The sequence below is a fragment of the Chelonoidis abingdonii genome, chromosome 3 (genome assembly GCF_003597395.2).
Source record: "Chelonoidis abingdonii isolate Lonesome George chromosome 3, CheloAbing_2.0, whole genome shotgun sequence".
Taxonomy (NCBI): domain Eukaryota; kingdom Metazoa; phylum Chordata; order Testudines; family Testudinidae; genus Chelonoidis; species Chelonoidis abingdonii.
In genome coordinates, this window is record NC_133771.1 from 146,689,314 (window position 1) to 146,707,866 (window position 18,553).

An 18,553-nucleotide genomic window follows, 5' to 3' on the forward strand; every position below is an offset into this window, starting at 1 on the left:
CCAGGATCCTCTTCAGCCATGTTTAAGTCACCTCAGGTTATGCTCACACCATTCATTCAGTATGGCCACACCAGTTCGGCACCATCCCAACAGTACCCAGCACCTTGGTGGACAGCACATTGATGCCTACAGTACTTGGCACCCATCTATGGTGTATTCAGCACCAAGTGACCTGTCCATGAGTCCGGTAGTGAAGTCCTTGCTGGCTCATACAATGTCAGCAGTGCTAACTAGCCTTTCAGTCTTCAAAATCATGATGCATAAAGCAGTTGAGACATTGGTACCATTTACTTCACCTGTTCAGCCACACTGGGAATCAGGGAGGGAGGCCAAACACTGCTCTTTGAGTGGGAGAAAGCATGGACCTTTCAGAGAGCCGTCCTCCTGGTATCCTCTTCTGTGTCCACCAGTCCAGTATCCATATACTTATCAGTCATAGCCTTACAGGGTGCCTTGGGGTAGGCAGCTGTGTGTCTGGAAGCCAACATTTTCTACCTTCTTTCTAGGGTTATTTCCTTTTCCCTGAAGAGTGAGAACAACCAACAGGCAGATGTGGAGGAACAGTTGTTCCCAGCGGCAGTTTTGTCATCCTTCCCTGATGAGGCAGCCAATCCCTCTTCATCCTCTACTGCAGACAACTGAAGGTCTTCCAAGACCTGATGATGAAACACGTGGCTGAAACCTTTGACATCCTACTGAAAGTAGTGGAAGAAAAGTCACACAAACTACTAGACATTCTGCTCCTTTCTATGTCTGGTAGACTTGCCATGTCTATTCAGGAGGGATTGTTATGACCTGCAAAGGACTTGTGTCAGAGTCTAGCATCAATAACTGCCACTTCCAAAAGGGTGGATAGATAGTGCCAAGTTCCTCCTAAGGATACTTTATTTACATCAAGTGCCTGGCTCACTCGTAGTGGCTGTTCATGAAAGATGCAAGCTAATATCAGTGAAAAAGAGACTGGATGTGCGCAGCAAAAAACCTGTTTCCTCTGCCATTCTCCAGATGCGCATTATTGACCAGGCACGTCAGTCTGTATTGGAAGAAATTGTCTCAGTTTTATGGAAAGGCTCTGACAGGCGCACACAGAAGAATTAAAATCAATCATGTTTAGGGGGCAACTGATATCTGGAACATCCCTGTAGACTATTTTGGATGCATCTGAAACAGTTTTATGGCTAAATCTGTACCATAGCCAGATAGATGGCAATACGATGATCCTCCTGACGCCAGTCAGCAGAAGTATACAAGGAGAGCCAAACCATAGCAAAACATCTTCCATCTGAGGGCTGCAACCTCTTCAATTCAAAGAGCTAGGAAGCCCTCAACTCACTAAGGGACTTTAGAGCCACTTTGCATTCTCTGGACTTGCACATTCCAACCCCAAGGAGGAAGCAAGTTGGACCTCAAACCTCCTTCAGACAGCATCCCTCTGCTCCTTACTATTATAAACCTGTAACTGGATGGTCTGCCCCTTTAAGGGCCAAGGGGTCTGGGACCAGCCAGCCCTTTTCAATTATCAGATCCAGTTGGGAAGGGGTCCAGTGTTCTCTGTAAAGGGCTGAGAGGACCCAGCTGAGAGAGAGTGGGGGTCTACAAGAGCAAGGTTGTCTCCTGTGACTAGCCTTGGAATAGAGAGAGGGAAGCAGAATGAAAGGCTTTTGAGTCCCAGCATGCAGCTTTGATGTGAGTTTTGTGTTACTTTGCAAGTTTTGTTATATCAATAAAGCGGTGCTCTGGAAGAAGGGCCTGAAAGACTCTGGGCATAGAAGTGAGTCCTTCATGGGCTAGAGAGACAGCCTAGCAACTCACAAACTCACAGGGGGCATTGGAGCTACCACGGGAGAAGTAGATATTTCAACACAGATGACCCATCACCTCTTTCTCAGCTATGGTGCACCTGATGTCTTCCTCTCAACAGCAATTTTCACACCCCAGTCTAGAGCCTAGTAGAACTTTTGGAGGATCTCTACCCCTTTCCCCCCATTTTGGAAACTGCTATTATTTTTTCAGGAAGTCTGGAGTAGGTTCACTATGGCACAGTGGGTCCAAGAGATGTCAGCAATGCATATTGCATACAATTTCAGTCCCGTCCTATCTGCCGCCCATCATCTCTGTCCTTCTTCAACAGTCCCTGTCACAAAATACTGTTGAAACAAGAGGTGCAGTCTCTTGTTTCATGCATGTCAGAGCAATGGAAGAGAGGCCCTTGGAGTTCAGTGGCAGGGAGTTTTATTCCCTTTATTTTCTAAAGGAAAAAAGAGGCTGGGGGCCTATTCTGGATCTTTGACATCTCAACAGCATACATGTGCTCACAAAAAATATCTTCTGATTCCTACCAGGAACATCTCACTACCTATACAGGGTCTTGCCCTTTGATCTTTCAGTAGCACCAAGGTTACTCACCAAGTTCTTGGCAGTCATAACAGTTCACTTAAGAAGATAAGGAATCCAGGTCTGTCCATATCCTATTGATAGTTGATCCAAGGAGCCACCACATGAGGTAATCAACTCAGATCAAGTAACCTTCAAGCTCTTTGCCATACTAGGCCTCAAAGCCAGAAAAGAATCCACACATTATCTGATACAAAGCATAAAGTTCATAGGAGCTGTGTGAGATTCCAGGTAAGCAAGAGCTTATCTTCCACAAGAAAGATTCCAAACTATATTGGACCTCATCAGCCAACTTCAGGCTTACCGAAAGGCATCAGTAAGAGCTTGCCAAAGGCACCTCGGACATGTGGCCTCATGCATCTATATGACACAGTTTTCCACACTTCACTTGTGCTTCATGTAAAGGTGGTTGGAATCAGTTTATCTACCCAGCAGGCACTACATGGACATGATGGTCACAGTCCCACAAGGAATCTTCTCCTTTTTAAACTTGTGGGAAAAGGCTACTTCAGGTGTTAAAGGAAATACCCTTCTTTGCATGTCTGCCTACCAGGATGCCTCCAAGGATGAAGAGCTGGTGTGATGGGTTCAGTCACAGAAACCGCATTTGGACTGTCACCTGATGTGCTGGAATTACCTCTGAGCCTGTTTTCCCTGCCAGTGTGGGACTTCCAGAACCCTGCCTTGTGAGCCAGACATGCTAACCTGCTGCAACACAGACCCAGGTCTGGTCCATGCCCCAAAGCTGCAGACTTTAATCGAAACTGCTCAGCAGGTCATCTATCTCCAACACTCAGACACCCAGTTCCCAATGGGATGCAAACCCCAAATAAATCCATTTTACTCTGTATAAAGCTTATACAGGGTAACTCATAAATTGTCTGCCCTCTATAACATTGATAGAGAGATATGCACAGCTGTTTGTTTCCCCAGGTATTAATCACTTACTCGGGGCTAATTAATAAATAAAAGTAATTTTATTAAATATAAAAAGTAGGATTTGAATGGTTTCAAGTAATAGCAGACAGAACAAAGTAAGTCATCAAGCAAAATAAAGCAAAAATGTGCAAGTCTAAGCCTAATACATTAAGAAACTGATTACAGGTAAAATCTCACCCTCAGAGATGTCCCAATAAACTTCTTTCACAGACTAGACTCCTTCCTAATCTGGGCCCAATCATTTCCCCTGGTACAGTCCTTGTTAGTTCCAGCAGACATCTTAGGTGGAAAGCAAGGGTGTTCTCATGATTGGTAACCCCTTTGTTCTGTTCCACCCCCTTTTATAGCTTTGGCAAAAGTCAGGGATCTTTTGTCTCTCTGGGTCCCCACTCCTCCTAAATGGAAAAGTACCAGATTTAAGATGGATTCCAGTATCAGGTGACATGATCACATGTCCTATGAGACCCCAGCCTTCATTCTTCCTGGGCTGGCCAACATGTACACAGGAAGGTTTGTAAGTAAACAGAGCCATTTACAACCAATTGTCCTAGTCAATGGGAGCCATCAAGATTCTAAACCACCATTAATGGCCCACACTTTGCTTAATTACAATAGGACCTCAGAGTTATACTTCCTATTTCTAGCTTCAGTTACAAAGAATAATACATACATACAATAGGAGGAATATATTCAGTAGGTTATAACCTTTGTTATGATACCTTACAAGAGACCTTTTGCATAAAGCATATTCCAGTTACATCATATTCACACTCATAAGCCTATTTCCATAAAACATATGGAGTGCAACATCACAAGCTCATCTATATCATCTTCAGATGCAGGTCCACTCAAAAAGTTAATCTGTACATAAATGTTCTGGAACTCAGAGCTATCTGCCTGGCATGCAAAGCATTCCGTCCTCAACTCCAGAGAGCCATGGTGACAGATAACACCACAGCTATATATATATGTCAATAGACAAGGAGGAGTCGGTTATCTCTGCTTTGTCAGAAAGCCATTTGGCTCTGGACTTAGTATATTCGTCACCAGATCATACCATTGGCTCTACATCTTCCAAGTGTGCAGAACTTAATAGACAGTTCTCAGACAATGGTCAATCAGGTACCCAGTATTGCAAAGCTTATAGTGGGGATGCCTGTCAAAGACCTATTTGCCACAGACCAGAACAAGAAATGCCAAGCATTCCACTCCAGAAGGGGCTTCAGTCCAAAGTCCCTATCAGATGCCTTTCTCATCCTCTGGACACCAAAACTGATATATGCCTTCCTACTAATCCCCAGGATTCCTGAGGAAACTGAGGCAAAATGCTGGATCAATAATCACGATGGGCCCAGCAGTTCTGGCATTTGGATCTGGTGAACCTCTTAATGCAGCCATCGATCACTTAGCCTGCTCTGCCCAACATAGTCTTGGAGAACAATGGTCAGATCCTGCACCCAGACCCAGCATTGTTACATCTAACAGCCTGATCCGGGCTGGCTTACATGCATGAGAAAAGTTCAGAACATTCTACTCCAAAGGGGAAGGTCTCAACTAGAGTGACTTATAAAGCTGAGTAGAAGAGGTTTTCTATGTAGGCATCTTAGCATGAGTTGTCTCCGCTGACAACACCCATTTCAGCGGTATTGTGTTATTTACTTGCGCTGAAATAATCTGGCCTGTTAGTTCCATAAGGGTCCATCTAGTAGCAATATCTGCAAATCACCCTTCTATCCAGGGCCACTCTGTATTTTCTCAATTTACAGTTGGCCAGGACCTTAAGGCAATTCCTTGAGGATGTTAGTCATATTTCTCTCTGCCCTTTCCCCCGCGTGCCCCTGTTTAGAAGCCCCTCTCTCGGGACCTCAATATAGTATTAACAAGGTTGATAGGTCTCCTCTTTGAGCCCTTAAATCTTGTTTCCTATACCGCTTATCAATGAAGGCTGCTTTTTTTAGTGGCCATTATATCAGCTGGAAGAGTAGGGGATAGTCAGACCCCCATAGCAGGCCCCCCATAAACAGTGTTTCATAAGGATAGGGTTACCCTCAGCAATCCTCCCAAATTTATGCCCAAAACCATTTGAGTTCTATATGAAACAGTTTATTCATCGCCCAGTTTTCTTTCCCAAACCTGACTCAACCCCAGGGGAAACTGAATTTCATGTACTTGATGTAGTAAGGGTACTGTCATACTACCTGAACAAGACAAAAATCATTGAGGATTATGCCTAGACTGTTTACAGCCTTTGTTCATAGGATTAAGGGTCATGCAATAGCCTCACAGAGATTATCAAAATTGGTCTTTGTCTATACAAGTGCATGTTTCAAACTAGCCAAGTTGCAGCCACCTAGCCACATTAGAGCTTATTCCACTAGCACCTAGGCAGACTCTGCTGCCTATTTGAAGAATGTCCTTATTTCTGAAATTTTTAGGGGAGCTATGTGGAGCTTGGTCCACACAGTCACAAGATATTGCTCTTTGGTGGAGGCTTCCAGATCAGTCCTTTTGGTAGGGCTGTCCTTTAATCATTGCTTAAGTGGAACTCCTTGTACACACCACCAAATAAAAAGACAATTGCTGTGGATCACAAGAGTGGAATCCGTGTGGACAATCACTCAAAAAAGAGAAAACAGTTATTCATTCTACAGTAACTGTGGTTCTTCTTTGAGAGATGTCCCTGTGGGTGCTCCACTTTAGGTGTCGGTGCGCCCCTGCGCCTTTGATCGGATATTTTTTGCAGCAGTACTCCTACCGGCCACACATGCTTAGAACCTGTCACTCATTCTGAGTGTGTTACTAGAGAGCATGCGCGGCCAGTACCCTCAGTTCCTTCTCTACCGCCCCCGGCTTGAGACGGAGCTCAGCAGACTCCTTAGTATTTTCTTTCTTTATCTTAAAATTCCTGTAGTTAGCTAGTTTTTCTCTGTTACTTACCTTAGTTAGTGTTACCTACCTTTGCCTACTAGTTAAAAAAAAAAAAAAAAAAATTCTCTCATTCTGTCAGCACTTCAAATATGCCTGGCTCCGCAGGCTTTAAGCGCTGCTCTTCTTGTAAGCAATTAACTCAGCCCTTCTGGGACCTGCTAATCCATCTGGCAGACTCTAGCCACAAGCCAGCCTACCTGCAAACAGGCGGACCGGAAATACTTCATTCCCTCGAAGGGCTCTGAATTCCTTTTCTCACATCCTGGGCCAAGCTCTTTGGTAGTGGATGCAGCCAATCAGTGAAACAAACAGTATTTCCGCCATACCCCAACCAACAGAGAAGGCAAACGCTTAGACCTGCTGGGTCGTAAGGTATATGCTCTATCAACGTTGCAATTTCGAATTGCCATTGTCCGCATTCTAGCAAGTACGAACATAACAACTTAATAAGTTCATGCCTTATGGACACATCCAGAAACAAGAAACAACAGTTTACAGTTTAGTTTCCGAGGGCCATTCATATCTGCATGGCTCTTCAAGCAGCTTCTGGATTACAGCCATATGCAGCAAGATCACCGCTTCAGCCGGCCGTCATGCACGGGTTCCTGCTTTTCTCTTCTCTCTTTCTTCGCGAAGTTCGAGCACCATGAGGGATCTCCCTTTTTGATGGTTTAAACTCTTTTAGCTTCCACCACTATGGTGCTGCATCAATGAGGACTCAAGGGCACTCTTTGTCCTTAGGTATCCAGCCCCTACAAACAGAGGCGCAGTCAGATAGTCAACTTACACCGTCGCGCTACCCTATATACTCGCCTTTCCTGGGAGCTCAGGATCAACAACAACAACCGCAACGCAGAGGGCCAATACAATGGTCGCCCCATGTCTTCCGGATACCCCAACTTTCTCAAAATAATAACAAATTTGACTTTGTGAGGTTCTCGAAATGTCGCCCTAGTCGGCGCATGTACTGCTCACAACTGTTCTTTTGGACATGTCTACACGCGATTTTTCCCTAATGGCGCATATTACACCAACAGTGGGTCTAGAGGTCATCACACCGGAGTTTCCATGCCTTCTTCTTACTCCCTCCCACCACCCTTCCCGTCCTCTCGGGGGACACCTTCTCCGAGCCACCCTCCAGCAAGAGTACATCATGTCGTCGCTTCTGCAGGTCTTGGGTTGGTATTCGTAGATGTGTCGCTCTGGCGAAATGCGGCGACAAGGCGGGAGAGGATTCTGTTCGGTCTTATTTTCCGTAACAGAAGAAGAACTGGAGGATTGGCGAACGAATCCGTCCGACTTCAGCGACTCCAATTTCGGTCAGAAAAATAGTTCAATCGGCTTACTCTCACCACCATATTTCCGCCCTGCGCAGAGCGATTGTTTTCAGCCTTGAGCCTACAAGGCGCCGATTTGCCGGTCACTATCCACCGTTTTCTCCGATTTTTACCTTTGGCTCGACGCTTTACATACAGGTTCTCCATTTTGCCTTTTCACGCCTCGGTTTTCTCCAACTTCTACCAGTGTCATTGGCCCTACCCTCCCGGAAACAAGGAGTTACTATCCTTCTGGAATTGCTTCTCAGGCCTCCACACCCCGAGCCTTCTTGCTTCATAACTTACATCGAGTGCTTTTCATCCTGGGCTGCCAAATAAATGAGAAAATCCACATTAGGTCCACAACGCCCTGGACTGTATTAGAAGCACAAGCCTCTGACTCCCGACCGGACGGGCATATCCCTTCCAACCGCCGTGTCATACTAACAACTGCTGGCTGCAAGGCTTCACAGCAGCCCTCGGTCGCTGCGAGGCCTGCTCCAACTACTGCGGCACCATGCCTCGTGCCTTTCGTCGTGGTCCAGGACTGCATGTCTCCACATGACGTGCTCCACCTGGCTGGCCACGGTTAAAAACCAAAGTGCACTCCGTAAACCAATCTTGACATACCTTACATGGGGTTAGGATTCTGTCATACGGTGGACCAAGTCACCTGATAACCTCCCTGTTCTGGAGTCCCCTTTCTCCGACTCCACCAACTGTTTGATATGCAACCGAAATCCCTCATGGTGGAGGGCCATATCTCTCACCACACAGTACACGGGGCTATGGTGGTCTTCCTCGCGACCTCCTACACATAAAAACGTTCTAGGAACGGCGCTTTCGGTGCTTGCCGTTTGCTTCCTCATAATCAGACTCGCGATTGTACGCATTAATACGGACACGTTGCCTGCATTGTCACAATCACCGACAAGGCGGGGCTCGTGTTCCACTCTCTTGGTTCAGAGCCAGGGTTGACCTGGATTGGTTTGCTTGCACCAATCCGATATCAGCTTTACATCCCAGGCGTGTTGAACCACCCTGCCGACAGCTAGCGAGCTTTCGGAGATGGGAAGGGTCAACCCACCCACACGCGCCCCAGCCAGATCAGAATGGGGGAGCGTTGCTTTACCTCCCGTGGAGCCGGAGGCAGAAGCGAAAGTCTCAAGGAGAGACTCTCTTCAAGCGGCCTAGGGGGTCTCCCAGGGTGATCCCTACCCTTCTGTTGACTGACAAACCAAAGGCAAGGTGCTCGCTTTTTTGACCTCAGCCACAGCTCTCACAGGCACTGAGGCGGAGGGACCCGACTGCCATGTCGGGGAGGTCCTTGTCGTCCTGTCCCTGGGCCCGACATGGGTCGCAGTGCACTCCCCCTGGCACGCAGTGGCCATGGTGCAGCAGCGTGCTCCTCCTCAGCACTGCAAGATGGCCACAGTTGCCGGCGCGCGCACTCTCCTGGGCCACCACACGGCGCGTGCGGCAGCGTGCTCTCCCGGCACCGCAAACGGCGCCATGTAAGCCGGGCGCATGCGCGGTCTCTACTTCTCTACCGACATTGGCACCGCTCTTCCGTCCAAAGGTTTCCTGACAGGAGCGCCAACCTATATCCAGATGTTAACGTCACCTACCCTTCCATGGATCTTCACTTAGTATTGTCCTGTTAACTCACAACCCTTGGCCCTTAGCACCACTCCTTTGCACCTCCTCGTTGACCAGCCTTTTTGGTGGCCATTACCTCCACCAGACGGGCAGGCGACGATAGCAGCCTTGCGGCGGAATCCACCATGTGCCCTCATTCTTCACGGCGAGTTGTTCTGCGTTTCTTTAAAAAATACCCAAATTCTTTCCAAAAGTTCATGCCTCTCTATTTCCCTCAAATGAACCTATTCCAGTTACAACTTTCTACCCGAAAGCACACGCAAACTCCTTGAGGCCCGATGCACACACCTGATGTGCGTAGGCCGTCACTTTATCTGGACAGAACACGGACACCTTCCGAGCTCGCCTGGACTCTGTTCTCCATTTGCGGACCGTTCAAGGACCATGGCGTACTCATGCTCGAAGACCTTATGAGCATGCATTAGCTGAGTGCACACGCTCTGTTTATCAGATAGGGAACAGTTACACTGACTCCGGCATTTGATCAGGATCACATTCCCACTGCGATTGGTATCTACCTTGGTCTTCTACGCAAGAGTACCCTTGTCGACATCTGTAGGGCGGCCACCTGGTCCTCCCACCATACATTCATTACTCACTATGCCCTTACTCAAGGCCCCCTCTCTGACACTCGATTAGGCAGGGCAGTATTGCTTACGGCATTCCTGCCAGATCCGAAGTCCATACCTCCTTGAGATACACTGCTTTGAAGTCACCTAAAGTGGAGCACTCACAGGGACATCTCTCGAAGAAGAAGAGGAGGTTACTCACCTTGTGCAGTAGCTGATGTTCTTCGAGGTGAGTGTCCCTGTGGGTGCTCCATTACCCACCCTCCTCCCCTCTACTTCAGAGTTGGGGTGGCCTCCATTGTAGAGAAGGAACTGAGGGTACTGCCCGTGCATGCTCTCTGGTAACACACTCAGAATGAGTGACAGGTTCTAAGCATGCGTGGCCGGTAGGAGTACTGCTGCAAAAAATCTCCGATCAAAGGCGCAGGGGCGCACCGACACCTAAAGTGGAGCACCCACAGGGACACTCACCTCGAAGAATGTCAGCTACTGCACAAGGTGAGTAACCTCCTCCTCTTCAAAATATGTCATCCACATGGATTCCACAATCTACCCTCCTCTTCTGCCAGTACAGAATCCTACTGCTCTGAGATAGTGTATTAGCAAAGGAACTGAGAGATGTTTCGGTCTACTCCGCCTTCAGGGTCGGGGGGCCAGGAGGACATCTAGAGCACAGGCATGACCTGAATACATGCATCTGGCCAAGAGAATTCAGTCTCACACACATAGGGTGTATGCACATTGAGAGGGGTCCATGTGAACTACATATTTCAGAGAACCATTGTTACTGTAAGATAAGTAACCACTCTGGGTGGAGAGAAATGTTCGTCATCAAATACACTTGATGACTAATGGATGCACAGTATCTAATCTTTCATTAATTAAAAAAATAAAAACTTGTATCTTAATGTTTGTGAAGAAAACATTGAAAATGTGAACCAGGTGTTGCTCATCTCTGTATCGCCATGGTCACAGAAGCCTGGTTGTTCACTCCTATTCTTTTTCCCACCTCCATACAGTCTCACTCATTCCCTGCTCCCATGCAGCACTTTTCATCCCGAAAGATCCTAAAGCACTTCATTATTTAGACACTTATAGCATCATCTGTGTGGTAGAGGACAGCACCTAAAAGGCACAGATCACGCTGCATGACAATATAATGAGCAGGAGAAATTTTGGCTAGGAATAAATACCTATGTTTGTGGAAAGTACAGTAGAAATAAAAAAACAAATCTGCATTGTTTTTTAAAGAATTAGTATTTTCATCATCGGTCTGGAAATTTAAACTACAGAGGTAAAGATGACTCTTCTTTTTCCTTCCTGCAGACTATTTCGGGAACACTGTGATAAAGATGAAAAACAATGTCATGATTTTTTTTAAAGTTGAAATGAAAAATGCTGTGGAGCTCCCTCAATGGGAAAAGAAAAGCAAAAACATAGTCCTTTACTTGAATCCATCTGGTAACCTAGATATGCTGTTTATCAATGGTTCTAGTATACACCGTAAGGTCTATCCCTTGAAAACTGAAATGTTTACTTATATACATGGTTTTCAAGATATTTGCCCATATCTAGTATTTCAGCACAACATGGATTTAAATGTCTATTATCTGGACATGGGAGATGAAGTGACATTTTGGGCTCAAATAGTCTATATAGAGAATCTGGGCCTATCCACAATTGTGGAAATCTACAGGCCAGAACTGCTGATGCAGACAACAGATGTCAATTATGAAATAGCTCGTGGAATCTGTACTAAAAACCAGGTATGTTATATTAAAATCGTCCCTGTATACAGTACAATTTGCTTTATAATTACAATATATTTAACATAATTTGCAGTATATATCTTCATATAGACTTCCATTCTTTGCTTTCTTTGGGCAATAGAGTGAGTGTGTGTGTGTGTTCATGTTCAAGGGTGAGGGAAGGGCTGCTTCCCATTCCCACAAACTCCTTCCCTGGCAGATTGGCCACTTTTGACACCGTGACAGCTCCTGCCAGCATAAATCCAAGATGAATCAGCCCTTAATTTTCTGCTATATTAGTTTTAATATAATTATTAGCTTTCTAGTTTAGTAAGAAAAGGAACTAGTTTTGGAATCTGAATTATGGGAGTCACCACAAGTTATTGGAAGCCAAATATCTTGTAGCTTTGCAGATGTATATTTACAAGGTAGGGAATGGAGCTTTAAAGAAGCTTGTTCCCCAAGAGAGGAAAGGGACTGATTTAATAAAGAGTCTTATTTGAATAAAGGCTTTTCTACATACTGGGGAATGAACACTACCAGGTTGCAAATTCTAAAATGTACTAATGTGTTGTGCATTAATTGGTCCATGTAGACCCTGCTGGTACGCACTAAAGGTTTCTCGTGCACTTTAATGAAGTACTATGTTAAAACACTCTAGGGAACCTTTAGTGTGCATCAGCAGGGCCTACATGGACCAGTTAATGCGCAACACATTAGTACACTTTAGAAATCCCACCCCTGTACTACACAGACAGGCCTTAAGAGGAAGTTTAAGACTGAGTTTGATAATTTTTTTGAACGTTGTAAAAGAAACTGATTGTTGTTTGTTTCACAAATAATATACAATGAAAGATTTTTTTTAATATTTGTTATACATTTATTCAGTAAGAAAACAGTAACTGTCATTGCATTTCATCAGATCCCTATCTATGTAGTGTGACTGGGTGAAAAACAAGTTAGTATTCTTTATATCATTCAGAAGAGATAACTAGTGAGCTCATAATGTTTCAGACCTTCACCAGGAACCCAAAGAGTCCACTGAAATAGTATCTTTAGTACTAGATATTATGCCATATATACTGTTGTGATAGGTACTTTACTCAACAGAGCCCACTGATGGCGGGTGTTCATCGCTGCTCATCTTTTCTAAGGTTTGCTCTGTTTATCATGAAAATGTCCGTGATCAAAGCAAAGATTTTTTCCTAATGATCATTCCTCGTCATTCTGTCTCTTTTAGACAATGAAATTTTACCATAAAATGGACTATAGCCTTGAACCTAATTACACAGAAGCATTGTAAGTACTGTCTAATTGTTAAAAGATACTTAAGATGATGTAGATGGTAATTTATAGATCTATTGAATACCACAGTCCATTGGCTCTGATTTAGTATAAATTAAAAGTGTTTTAAATCCATAGAGCTCAAGACAAGTGTTAATTGATTTTATTTGCTTTGCTTTTGAAATGTTAAGTTGTATATTTCAATTTTATTTTAAGAAGTTGGGCCTGATTTTGATGTAATGTACACAATATAATCTCATTGATTTCAATGGAGTTGCATCTGCTTTATGATGCAATAATGTAACTAAGGCCTCAGTTCTAAAATCTCGCCCTGTCTCTCTAATGTCTCATGAATGTCCAGCAGTCAGCTTAAGATCAGCCTGGCCAAAACAGAGCTCTTAATCTTTCCCCGCAATTCCTCCCTGCTACTGCATTTCTCAGTCACTATGGACAACATCACCATTTTCCTATCACTTAGGCCTGTATGTCTTCTTTTAGCTGGCCCTCTCTCTAGATTCTCACAGACTTGTGTAAATCTTGCTGCTGCTTCTTGCATAATCTCTCTAAGATGCAGCCTTCCTCTGTCCACACAGCTAAAGCACTTGGCAAGGCCTTCATCGTTTCAACTATTGCTACCTCCTACCCTCTGTCTGTGACAAAGGCAGTCTTGTCCCTCTTTTAGTCGTTCCAAACACTGCTACAAAGATCATATTCCTAGCTTTTTTGCTTTTTCCATGTCACCCTTCTCTTTGCATCCCTTCCAGTGGCTCCTCTTTCTCTGTCACCTCAAACATAAGCTACTTGCCTTTGCTTTCAAGGCCCTTTACTGCTTATCTGCACCCTACCCGTCTTCTCTGATGTGCTATCAAGATGTGACTTCCACCTCTCCTGTGATAATGGTGTCAGCCTCCATTTTTCAGCTTCTTAAATTTTCAAACAAGCACCTTTGTGTTTTCTCCCATACGTCCCTTCACATATGGGAGGAGCTCCCCGTAAACCTCTGCAAAGCAAACTCATTGTCCTCCTTTTAAATCCTTCTCTAAAATTTTCCTTTGCTGTGATGCCTACAAAAAACTTGATAATGGTAAGGCACCTGGTAAGCTGAAACCACTGCCTTATCATGCCTACAAGTATTGTCTTATTGTTTCCTTGTGCTTCCCTGTCTGTCTATCTCTACCCACACATTGTCTTTTATGCTTAGGTTTTAAGTTCTTTGGGGCAGGCACCATCAGTTTAGGTATGTCTATACTTGAGTTGGAAGGTGTAAATTCCAGCTCACGGAGACATACCCACACTAACACCAATTGAGCTAGCATGCTAAAAAGAGAAATGTAGCCACAGCGGTGCAAGCAGAAAGAGGGGCTAGCTGCTCCAAGTATGCATTTAGGTTCTTAGGGTATGTCCACACTACAGGATTATTCCGATTTTACAGAAACTGATTTTTGGAAACAGATTGTATAAAGTCGAGTGCACGCGGCCACACTAAGCACATTCATTCGGCGGTGTGCGTCCATGTACCGAGGCTAGCATCAATTTCTGGAGCATTGCACTGTGAGTAGCTATCCCATAGTTCCCACAGTCTCCCCCACCCATTGGAATTCTGGGTTGAGATACCAATGCATGATGGGGAAAAAAACATTGTCGCTGGTGGTTCTGGGAACATCCTCCTCCCCCCCTCCATGAAAGCAATGGCAGACAACCATTTTGCGCCTTTTTTCCTGGGTGAACTGTACAGACGCCATACCACAGCAAGCATGGAGCCCACTCAGCTCAAGACATCAGTCATGAACATTGTAAACACCTCACGCATTCTCGTGCAGTTTATGCTGAGCCAGGACCTGCAAAACCAGGCGAGGAGGAGGCGGCTACAGCAGCAGGCGACGAGAGTGATGAGGACATGGACGTGAACACAGAATTCTCTCAAACCGCAAGGCTCAGCACTTTGGAGATCATGCTGTTAATGGGGCAGATTCTAGCCATGCAATGCCGATTTTGGGCCTGGGAAACAGGCACAGACTGGTGGGACCGCATAGTGTTGCAGGTGTGGGACAATTCCCAGTGGCTCTGAAACTTTTGCATGCGTAAGAGCACTTTCATGGAACTTTATGACTTGCTTTCCCCTGCCCTGAAGCACCAGAATACCAAGATGAGAGCAGCCCTCACAGTCACCAAGTGAGTGGCGATAGCCCTCTGGAAGCTTCAACGCCAGCAGCTAGCGTCAGTCAGAAGCAATTTGGAGTGGGAAAATCTAACTGTGGGGCGCCTGTTGATGCAAGTAGCCAAAGCAATCACTGAGGCTGCTGCTACCCAAAGGTATGGACTCTGGGAAATGTGCGGGTCCATAAGTGGATGCTTTTGCTGCAATGATTCCCTACTGTGGTGGGGGTAGATAGGAACCTAATATCCCTATCTTGCACGGAAGACCGCAGGGCAGCCATACGTAAAGCTGCAAGGGGTACTTTCAATGGTGCCTGAAAGCACTGGGGAACACAAGGGACGTCAACCAACCATCAAACATGGAATGGCTGGGAAAGGTTCATGACGCTTGCATCTTCAGGAACCTTACTCTGTTTAAATGGCTGCAGCAAGGGATTTACTTCCCAGACCAGAAAATAACTGTTGGGGATGTTGAAATGCCTATAGTTATCCTTGGGGACCCAGCCTACCCCTTAATGCCATGGCTCATGAAGCCATACACAGGCAGCCTGGACAGTTGTCAGGAGCTGTTCAACTACAAGCTGAGAAAGTGCAGAATGGTGGTAGAACGTGCATTTGGGCTTTTAAAAGGACACAGGTGCATGTCACTGACTCGCTTAGACCTCAGCCAAACCAATATCCCCATTGTTATTGCTATTTGCTGTATGCTCCACAATCTCTGTGAGAGTAAGGGGGAGACCTTTATGGCGGGGTGGGAGGCTGAGGCAAATCACCTGGCCACTGATGACGTGCAGCCAGACACCAGGACAATTAGAAGATCACACCAGGAAGCGGTGCGCATCAGAGAATCTTTGAAAACCAGTTTAATCACGGGCCAGGGTACAGTGTGACTGTTGTGTTTGTTTCTCCTTGATGAACCCCCCACCCTTGACTGACTTATTCCCTGTAAGCAACCCACCCTCCCCTTCGATGACAGCTTGCTTTCTAAGGAAATAAAGTCACTATCATTTAAAAATCATGTATTCTTTATTAACTGATAATAAAAAGAGGGAGAGAACTGACAAGGTAGCCTAGGTGGGGTTTGGGAAGAGGATTGGAGGGAAGGAAAAGGCCACTTCAGAAGTTCAAAATAATGATGGCCTTTTGGTCGGGCTGTCCACTGAGGTGGAGTAGGCAGGTGCACGGAGCCTCCACACACACCCCGCCCTCCGCGTTCTTACATGTCTGGGTGAGGAGGCTATGGAACTTGGGGAGGTGGGAAGGTGGTTATACAGGGGCTGTAGCAGCATTCTGTGATCCTGCTGCCGTTCCTGAAGCTCCATTAGATGCCAGAGCATGTCAGTTTGATTACGCAGCAGCCCCAGTGTTGCATTCTGCCACCGCTGATTTTCCTGCCGCCAACTCTGATCTTCCTGCCACCACCTCTCATCTCGAGCCTCCCTCCTGTCCTCACATTCACTGACATCTTTCCTGTACTTTGATACCACCTCATTCCACTCATTCAGATGAGCTCTTTCATTGAGGGTCGATTCCATGATTTCAGAGAACATTTCATCTCGCGTCCTTTTTTTCCACCGCCTTAACTGAGATGGCCTTCAGGACGGAGGAAGGAGGCTTGAAAAATTTGCAGCTGCAGGAGAGAGGGAAAAAAAGAGAGAGAAGTATTTAAAATATACATTTTACAGAACAATGCTTATACTCTTTCACGGTGAACAACACTATTCACCTTACATTGCACATGTGATTTCACTACAAGGTCGCATTTTGCATCTTAATATTGAGTGCCTGCGGCTTTGGTGTTACAGATCACAGATGCGGGTCCAGGCATCAGAATTCGGCTTGCATGCGGCCATGGTAAACCGTTATCTTTTGGCTTCTGCAGCCTTCATATATCCAGCGTCTTCCTTTCCCACATACCAAGCAAAGCCCATTGAGTGCTGCGGCTTTCCTGTTAATGTGCAGCAGCAGAAACCAAACTAACCCCCACCCCATCCAGTTATCTGGAATGATCGGTTTACCCCTCCCCACACCACATGGCTGGTATCAGGGAAGATCCCTGCTAGCCACCCCCCACCGCGTGGCTGGTATCAGGGAAGATCTCTGCTAGCCAAACGCAAAAAAGCTCAGCGCCAATCCCCCTCCCCGCTCCCTTCCGCTTGGCTAACTGCAAGGAAGGCTTTCTTTTCAGCCACAGCAGCAGAGAATCCTGTGGCACCTTATAGACTAACAGAAGTTTTGGAGTGTGAGCTTTCGTGGGTGAATACCCACTTCGTCAGAACTGTAGGGGAAATCATGGCAGGTATATATGCTAGCAAGCAAGCTAGAGATATGAGGTTTAGTTCATCAGGGAGATGAGGCCCTGTTCTAGCAGCTGAGGTGTGAAAACCAAGAGAGGAGAAAAATGTTTCTGTAGCTTGGCAAGCCATTCACAGTCTTTGTTCAATCCTGAGTTGATGGTGTCAAATTTGCAATAACTGAAGCTCAGCAGTTTTCTCGTTTGAAGTCTGGTCCTGAAGTTTTTTGCTGCAGGATGCCACCTTAAGTCTGCTATAGTGTGCCAGGGAGGTTTGAAGTGCTCTCCTACAGGTTTTTGTATATTGCCATTCCTGATATCTGATTGTGTCCATTTATCCTTTCCGTAGAAACTGTCCAGTTTGGCCGATGTACATAGTAGAGGGCATTGCTGGCAATGATGGCGTATATTACATTGGTGGACATGCAGGTGAATGAACCGGTGATGGTGTGGCTGTTCTGGTTAGGTCCGTGATGTGTTCGCTGGTGTAGATATGTGGGGCAGAGTTGGCATCGAGGTTTGTGCATGGATTGGTTCCTGAGCGGAGTTACTATGGTGTGGTGTGCAGTTGCTGGTGAGAATACGTTTCAGGTCGCAGGTTCTGTGGGCGAGGATTGGCCTGCCACCCAAGGCCTATGAAAGTGTGGGATCGTTGTCCAGGATGGGTGTAGATCCCTGATGATGCATTGGGAGGGTTTAGCTGGGGCTGTATGTGATGGCCAGTGGAGTCCTGTTGTCCTGCAGACAAACCGGAGAAAGAACCAGCAGGGTACTTCAGTCGGCTGAGAAAAAGATCCTGACTGTTGGGGAGAACGGAGTACTGTGTGCTCTCCGCAAGCTCGTTGTCTCCTCTCTCTCCTCATTATCTTCCCATCCACAGAATCCTCAGGCATAGTGAGATCACCCCCTCCTCGAACCACGGTCAGGGGTGAGAGTAGTGGCGGCCCCCCTAGAATTGATGCAGCTCAGCGTAGAAGCCAGCATGTCTGCAGCTCTGCCCCGGACCTTCCATTCCATTCTTTGGTTTTCTGGTAGGCTTGTCTGAGCTCCTAATTTCATGCAGCACTGTGTTGAGTCCCTGTAGTGTCCTCTGTCCAATGACCTTGGAGATTTTTCAAAGTTTTTTCATTTCGTCTTTTGGAACGTAGTTCTACTAGCACGGATCCTCTCCCCATACAGCGATCAGATCCAGTACCTCCCGTACAGTCCATGTGGTGCTCTTTTTCGATTCTCAGACTGCATGGTTACCTGTGCTGATGAGCTCTG

The 18,553-nt window shown here is 46.0% G+C and overlaps 1 protein-coding gene across 1 annotated transcript in view; it reads left to right on the forward strand.

Annotated features, from left to right (window-relative positions):
- The window catches only part of CATSPERE (catsper channel auxiliary subunit epsilon), a 109,857-nt gene that overhangs the window by 56,338 nt on the left and 34,966 nt on the right, over positions 1 to 18,553 (forward strand). The window contains exon 11 of the mRNA XM_075063479.1: positions 11,132 to 11,571. Coding sequence (XP_074919580.1) covers positions 11,132 to 11,571 — 440 coding nt within the window. The remainder of the gene's footprint in view (positions 1 to 11,131; positions 11,572 to 18,553) is intronic.